We start from the raw sequence: 7,477 nt of genomic DNA, 5'->3' as shown, positions 1-7,477 counted from the left end.
ACATGGGTACAGTACCAGTGGGGATGGGTCTGTCACTATGTAACACTGGGGTACAGTACAGGTGGGGACAGGTCAGTCACTGTATAACACTGGGGTACAGTACCGGTGGGGACGGGTCTGACACTGTATAACACTGGGGTACGGTACCAGTGGGGATGGGTCTGTCACCGTATAAAACCAGGTTACGGTACAAGTGGGGACAGATCTGTCGCTGTATAACATGGGTACAGTACCGGTGGGGACGGGTCTGTCACTGTATAACACTGGGGTACAGTACAGGTGGGGACAGGTCAGTCACTGTATAACACTGGGGTACGGTACCAGTGAGGACGGGTCTGACACTGTATAACACTGGGGTACGGTACGGTACCAGTGGGACGGGCCTGTCACTGTATAACACCAGGGTATGGTACCGGTGGGGACAGGTCTGTCACTGTATAACACTGGGGTACGGTACCGGTGGGGATGGGTCTGTCACTGAATAACACCGGGGTACGGTACCAGTGGGGATGGGTCTGTCACTGAATAACACCGGGGTACGGTACCAGTGGGGATGGGTCTGTCACTGAATAACACCGGGGTACAGTACTAGTGGGGATGGGTCTGTCGCTGTATAGAACCAGGGTACGGTACAAGTGGGGACAGATCTGTCGCTGTATAACACGGGTACAGTACCGGTGGGGACAGGTCTGTCACTGTATAACACTGGGGTACAGTACAGGTGGGGACAGGTCAGTCACTGTATAACACTGGGGTACGGTACCAGTGGGGATGGGTCTGTCACTGTATAACACCAGGATACGGTACCGGTGGGGACGGGTCTGTCACTGTATAACACCGGGGTACGGTACCAGTGGGAATGGAAAGGGTCTGTCACTGTGTGACATTGGCGTCCGGTACCACTGGGGCATTACCCCACGTCTGTGCCTCTATTTCTGTGGGAGAGAATGTGAATGCATGCTGTACGTTCTCACCGTGGCCCTGTGGCTTTCACTAGTCGCTCCATCTCCCTCCGATGTCCCAACGAATACGAGGGGCCAGTGCTTTAATTGCCCCCCAGTGGGTGAGGGGAAGAGTTGGGGGGTTAGTTTTGTGTACACGGGGGTATTGGAATGGGATGGGAGTAAGTGGGTCAGGATGGACTTGATGGGCTGAAGAGCCTGCTCTCTTCCCGCCCCCATGCCAAACGACTCCTCGACACCCACTCCCAATGAACTGGTTTATTTCTGTAACAGTCTCACAAACGGCACCTCCCCACCCCACCTCTTCCCTCTCCCCACCCCCCAGCATCCCATCCCCCCCTCCCGCCCCAACACTCCTACCCCATGCTCCTGCAGGCCCAGCCCGAGGGCAAGCCCCCTCCCGGGTACAGAGGGGGAAAGGTGGGCCGTCCTGTGCGTCCCCCCCACACTTCACCATCACCCCCAACGGGGGCAGGCAGGAGGGTGTTGACTCCATCCCATTGTCTCTGCCAGTCCCCTGCAGGGGAGAGGCCTGCGGGAGGAGGGAGGTGGGGAATAGAGGCACCAGACAGTCTCTGCTTCCCCCCTCCCAGTACGTGGGGCGTGAGGGTGCGGGCAGAGCCAGGCCGTCCCATGAGGGTCTACCCGCCGACTCTTGGAGTGCAGAGTAGGCGGGACAGTGGGAGGATGTGCGAGAGGGCGTGCGATTGTTCCCTCCGGGAGAGTGGGATGGGGGAACCAGCCTGCGTTCTCCCCCACCCCACCACCACCCCAGTGAGGGAGCCGAGGAGAGGGGCGAGGGAGTCGAGCTGTCCCTGCGTATCTCCCCGCTGGCTCCTGGCCAAGTGAGGGTAGTGCAGGGCGAGAGGGCTCCGCTGACGGGAGTCAGGTCGTCCCATGGCTCAGCCATTCTGAGGGTGCCCCACCTCCAGGGTAGTGGGTGACGAAGCCAGGTTCACCCCCCTCCGAGGGTGGGGGAGAGAGGTGAGATGGGCTGTCTCATGTGCTTCCCTCTACTGAGGCAAGGGTGAGGGGTATTTGACAGAGCCAGGCCGTCCTGAGTATTCACTCCCACCCTCCCCACCCCAGGGAAAGGGGTGAAGTCAGGGGGTGCAGGAGGGAGCCAGGCTGGCCCAGGTGTCTCCCACTCAAGGGACCAGTGTAAGGGGAGTTGGGGGGGGGGGTGACAAAGCTAGGCTGTCTCGAGCGTGCCCCCCCACCCAGCACACCCCCGCCCTGTTCTAAAGCAGGGAGGGGAGGCCGTTGTTGGGGCTGAGGTGGCCCTGTGCCCGGGGCGGGCCGGGCGAGGTGGAGTACCGAGGGGGGGCACAGAGGAAGAGGTTCCCCTCCTCCTTCCGCAGCCAGCGTAGCAGCAAGGTCAGCAGCCCGATGGCCCCTCCCTTGGTCACCAGCAGGCTGAAGCAGGCATACAGCTCGAAGCGGGGTGTCACCTGTGGGGAGACGGGCAGAGGGAGAGAGAGAGAGGGAGGACAAGGGGTGTGCGGGGGGAGAGGGAGATGGTGAGGGTGTTGAGAGAGAGGAAGGTTCGAGGGTGGAGACAGAGAGAGGGGAGGAGGGGACGGACAGGGTGAGGAGAGAGAACAAGTGAGTGTGGAGAGAGAGAGAAGGTGGCAAGAGAGATAAGACAGAGGTAGAGGGTGGAGAGAGAAAGGGAGATGGGGAGACAGAGGAATAGGGTGGGGGGAAGGATTGAAAGAGGGGAAGAGAGTGTGAAGAGGGGGTGGAGAGGGAAATGGTGAAGAAACGGGGGAGAGGGTGGAGAGGGAGGGAAGGGTAGAAAGGGAGAGGACAGAGAGAGATTAGGGAGGGGGAGGGTGGGGGGAGGGGTGTGGGGTGAGGTGGGGTGTGAGAGAGAGGAAGAAAGGTTTAGCACAGTATCAGGGCAGAACCCCCACTCCCCTCCTACCCCACCTTCCGTTCCAGGTCGTGACTCACCCAGGCCAGCAGTGTCTCCTTAGCAGCCACATGGTAGACGAGTCTGAGGGGCCGCGAGGCGCTGTGGACCCTCCCGTGTAGATACTGGTAGAGGTCGAAGAGCCGCTCCCTCTCCTCCTCCGTGTAGTAAGGGGCCTTCATCTCGGGGCTGTTGGGGAGGGAGGATGAAGGAGAAACAGCTAATGAATGAATACCACACAGGAATATCTGTGCTCAGACAGGTGTGTCTCCCAATTGGTCTGTGTGTGTGTGTGTGTGTGTGTGTGTGTGTGTGTGTGTGTGTGTGTGTGTCTGTCTGTCTCTCTCTCTCTCTCTCTGCCTGTCTCTCTCTACTGGTCTGTGTGTGTCTCTCTATCTCTGTTGATGTACGTGCATCTGTGTGTTTTTATAGGGGTGGGTAGGTGTGTGTGTCTCTCTCTGCCTGTCTGTCTGTCTCTCTATTGGTGTGTGTGTGTGTCTCTATCTCTGTTGATGTATGTGCATCTGCGTGCACACAAACCTGTCCCTCTCTCCGTCTGTGCGCGCACGCGCGCGTGCCTATCCGTGTCTCCGAGCACACACGCTTGTCCGTTTGTGAGCATGCGCACCCAAGCGAGTCTGTGCGTGCTCGTCTGTCCCCTTCTCGGTACGCAGGTGTCTGTCCGTGACTGTGGGGTGTACGCATGCACGAGTCTGCCTGCGAGTGCCCAGCGTGTATGTAAACACCCTGTGCGTGCACGTGTACAATCCTGCTTTGGCCTCACAGATCTTGCACATGTTGCATTACGCAGCCCTTTCACCAGCCCCCGCCCCTACCCCCGCTCTAAACACAAGAGGTTACTGGAAATCCGGAGCAACACACACACACACACACAAAGTGCTGAGGGAACTCAGCAGGTCAGGCAGCTTCTATGGAAAAGAGTAAACAGTCGACATTTTGGGGGAGATGCCTGAATAAAATGGTGGTGGGGGAAGAAGGGGAAAGAGGCCAACTGAAAGAAATGAATAAAGAGTCAAAGTTTTGGGCCAAGACCCTTCATAAAGAGATCCCTCTCCTTCTCCCTGTTACACTGCACCCCCCCCCCCACCATCAAAACCTTCCAAAACCTTCTGACTGGAAGGGGTAGGGGGCAAGGTGTAAAACCAAAGTTTGTGCAACATTAAATTTAAACTGGTAATCAGGTTTACTATTGTCAGCAACACACACAAAATGCTGGAGGAGCTCAGCATCTATGGAGGAGAGTACAGTCGACGGTTTGGGCCAAGACCCTTCAGCGGGGCTGATAAACACTTTGTTCCTTTACACATTTGTTGCTTCTGTCTTTGTGTGTAGCTTTTCCCCACTGATTCTATTGTTTGTATCTGCTGTGAACACCCGCAAGAAAATTAATCTCAATATGTGACCACTTTTCAGGTACACCTGTAAATATCTAATCAGCCAATCACACGGCAGCAACTCAATGCATAAAAGCATGCAGACGTGGTCACGAGGTCCAGTTGTTGTTCACACCAAACAGGAAGGAATGTGATCTTAGTCAGATGGGGCGGTTTGTCAGAACCTGCTGATCCCTTGGGATTTTCATGCTCAGTAGTCCCTAGAGCAGGGGCTCCCAACTTTTTTTCTGCCACGGACCCCTCCTGTGAACCTCCGGTTGAGAACCTCTGCTTTTGGAGTTTACAGATGGTGCAAGAAACACGAAAACATCCAGTAGGCAAAAACATCTTGTTAACGAGAGAGGTCAGAGGAGAATGGCCAGACTGGTTTGAGCCAACAGGAAGGTGACAGTAACTCAGACAACCACGTGTTACAACAGTGCTGTGGAGAAGAGCATCTCCAACACACACGTCGAACCTTAAAGTGGATGGGCTACAGCAGCAGAAGCCCAGGAACACACACTCAGTGACAACTTTATTAGGTACAGGAGATGAATTTGATAACAAACAAAGAGAAAATCTGCAAATGCAGGAAGTCTGAGTGAAACACACAAACTGCTGCAGGGTTTCCGCTGCAGAGTTTCGGCCTGAAATGTAGACTGTATTTTTTTTTCCCCCCCATAGGCGCTCCCCGGCCTGTTGAGTTCCTCCGGCATTTTGTGAGTTGCTCAAATTTGATAATAAATTTGCTTTGAACATGTCCCAAGGTGCTTAAAAATATTTTGCATGCCAGATCATGTCAGTGCATTGAGGTAAAACAATAACAGAATGCAGAATAGAGTGTCACAGTCTAGAGAAAGTACAGTGCAGGTAATAGCGAGATAGATTGTGAAGCCAGAACCATCTCGGGGACCATTCAATCGTCAACAGCAGGGTAGAATCTCCCTTGAGCCTGGTGGAACAAGGCTGTGTAACCTCTGCCAAGAAAGTGCCAACTCAAGTAGACAGGACGGCGAGGAAGGCAATTGGCACGCTGGCCTTCACGGGTCAGGACACCAGGTACAGGAGTTGGGACGTCCCGTTACACCTGTACAGTCGTCAGTGAGGCCGCACTCAGAGTATTGTGTGCAGTTCTGGTCGCCCAGCTATAGGAAGGGTGTCATTAAGCTGGAGAGGGGGCAGGAAAGATTCACCAGGATGTTCCTGGGACTGGAGGGGTTGAGTTATAAGGAGAGGCTGGACAGACTGGGACTGTTTTCCCTGGACAGAAGGAGACTGAGGGGTGACCTTCTCGAGGTTTATAAAACCACGAGGGGCGTAGATAAGGTGGAAAGGCAGGTGGTCGTAGTCTTTTTCCCCGGGGGGAGGGGAAACTAAAAGTTAAAGGTGAAAGGGGACCAGGAGGGCAACTGTTTCATCCAGAGAGTGGTCCGCATATGGAAAGAGCTGCCAGAAGAAGTGGTTGACACAGCATTTAAAGGTCACTCGGACAGGTACATGGACAGGAAAGGTTTAGAGGGATACGGGCCAAAGGTGAGCAGATAGGACTAATTCAGGTGGCACCTTGGTCAGTATGGACAGGCTGAGCCAAAGGGCCTGGTCCCATGCCCCGTGACTCTAATCGATGAGTGAGGTCCCCCTGTGGCCAATTAACCCGCACTTAGATCACCGGCACGTGGGAGGCAACCCAAGCATCTGGGGAAAAGCCCACAGAGGTCAGACCCCACACACACACAAAGCAGATCAATAGGCAGACACACAAACATGCACGCACACACAGATACACACAAACACACAGTCTCTGCAGTGAAAGAGACACACACACACACACACACACGCACTCACACACACACACACACACACACACACGGAGCAGCCGTTACCGAAACACAGTCTATGGAGACGGGGAGACAGCGTCTCTTGTGAAGGGGACAGTAAGCTTACAATCAGCTGTGAACAGACGAAAACAGCAAGTTCTGCCAGAGGCAACAGCAAAAGCCGTGGATGTACTGGGGGGGGGGAATAAATGAAGGGGACGAGGAAGCAACTGAACAGACTAAACAAGAACTGCTTTAGGCATTTCTAGAGCAGGCTGCCAAAGCTACCCTCTCATGCAGACCCAGGGGGAAGGCAGAGGAGGAAGTGGGTGGTGGGGCCACTGAAAGAGGAAGGAATGAGGTTCCCCATCAGGCTAACGTGGGGAGTGGAGACAGAGGGTGAATCACATCATTCTTCGCACCACCCAGCCTTGCCAACTAGCCCCAGCACAGCTGGTCTCCGACACTTCCCAACGCTGACCTGAGACAACCAATTCCCTCTGACCCTCTTTTGCTTCCCCCCTCATCCCACCGATCCCTCTCTCATTCCTTGTACCCCCCTTCTCCCCCACCGGCATCTCACCCGCACTCTCCACATCCCCCCGGCCTCTCTCCCACACAAAACACCCCTCACCCCCACAGATTCTCTCCGATCAATCATTTCTTGAGCACTCCCTGGTCTCCACACTCCAGTAGCCGGACGGACACACAGACACGGATCACAACACTTTCCCTGCTTCCCCTCACCCACTCATACCCTTAGCATAGCTTTCATCAGTATGTAAATCAGCCCATTTACGTATTTAAATCCAGTTCACTAGAAATTTTTTTTTAATTGATAGCGCAGACAGGCCCTTCCAACACTTCGAGCTGCACACACAGCAATCCCCCGATTTAAGCCTAGCCCAATCACAGGACAATTTACAATGACCAATTAGCCTACCAAACTGTACGCCTTTGGAAACATAGAAACATAGAAAACCTACAGCACAAAGCTGTGCCGAACATGTCCTTACCTTGGAAATTACTTAGGCTTATTTTTCTAAGCTCCATGTACCTATCCAGGAGTCTCTAAAAAGACCCTATCATTCTCGTCTCCACCACTGCTGCCGGCAACCTAATCCACGCACTCACCACTCTCTGCGTAAAAAACTTACCCCTGACATCTCCTCTGTACCTACTTCCAAGCACCTTAAAACTGTGCCCTCTCATGCCAGCCATTTCAGCCCCGGGACTATCCACACGATCAATACCTCTCATCCTCTGCCGCTCCAAGGAGAAGAGGCCGAGTTAACCTATTCTCATAAGGCATGCTCCCCAATCCAGGCAACATCCTTGTTAAGCTCCCCCGCACCCTCTCTATGGTTTCCACGTCCTTCCCGTAGTGTG

At 54.5% G+C, this 7,477-nt stretch overlaps 1 protein-coding gene across 1 annotated transcript in view; it reads right to left on the bottom strand.

The window, feature by feature from the left end:
- Window positions 1-1,291: 1,291 nt before the first annotated feature.
- Window positions 1,292-7,477, bottom strand: part of LOC134338879 (vacuolar fusion protein MON1 homolog B-like) — a 36,744-nt gene continuing 30,558 nt past the window's right edge. Inside the window, exons 6-7 of the mRNA XM_063035038.1 lie at window positions 2,919-3,066; window positions 1,292-2,413 (exon numbers count right to left, since the gene is read on the bottom strand). Of these exons, the coding sequence (XP_062891108.1) occupies window positions 2,204-2,413; window positions 2,919-3,066 (358 nt within the window). The 3' untranslated portion in view covers window positions 1,292-2,203. The remainder of the gene's footprint in view (window positions 2,414-2,918; window positions 3,067-7,477) is intronic.

Source organism: Mobula hypostoma, chromosome 28 (genome assembly GCF_963921235.1).
Source record: "Mobula hypostoma chromosome 28, sMobHyp1.1, whole genome shotgun sequence".
Classification (NCBI taxonomy): Eukaryota; Metazoa; Chordata; class Chondrichthyes; order Myliobatiformes; family Myliobatidae; genus Mobula; species Mobula hypostoma.
Note: the sequence above shows the minus strand (reverse complement) of the source record. Positions and strands in the feature narration are given on the sequence as shown.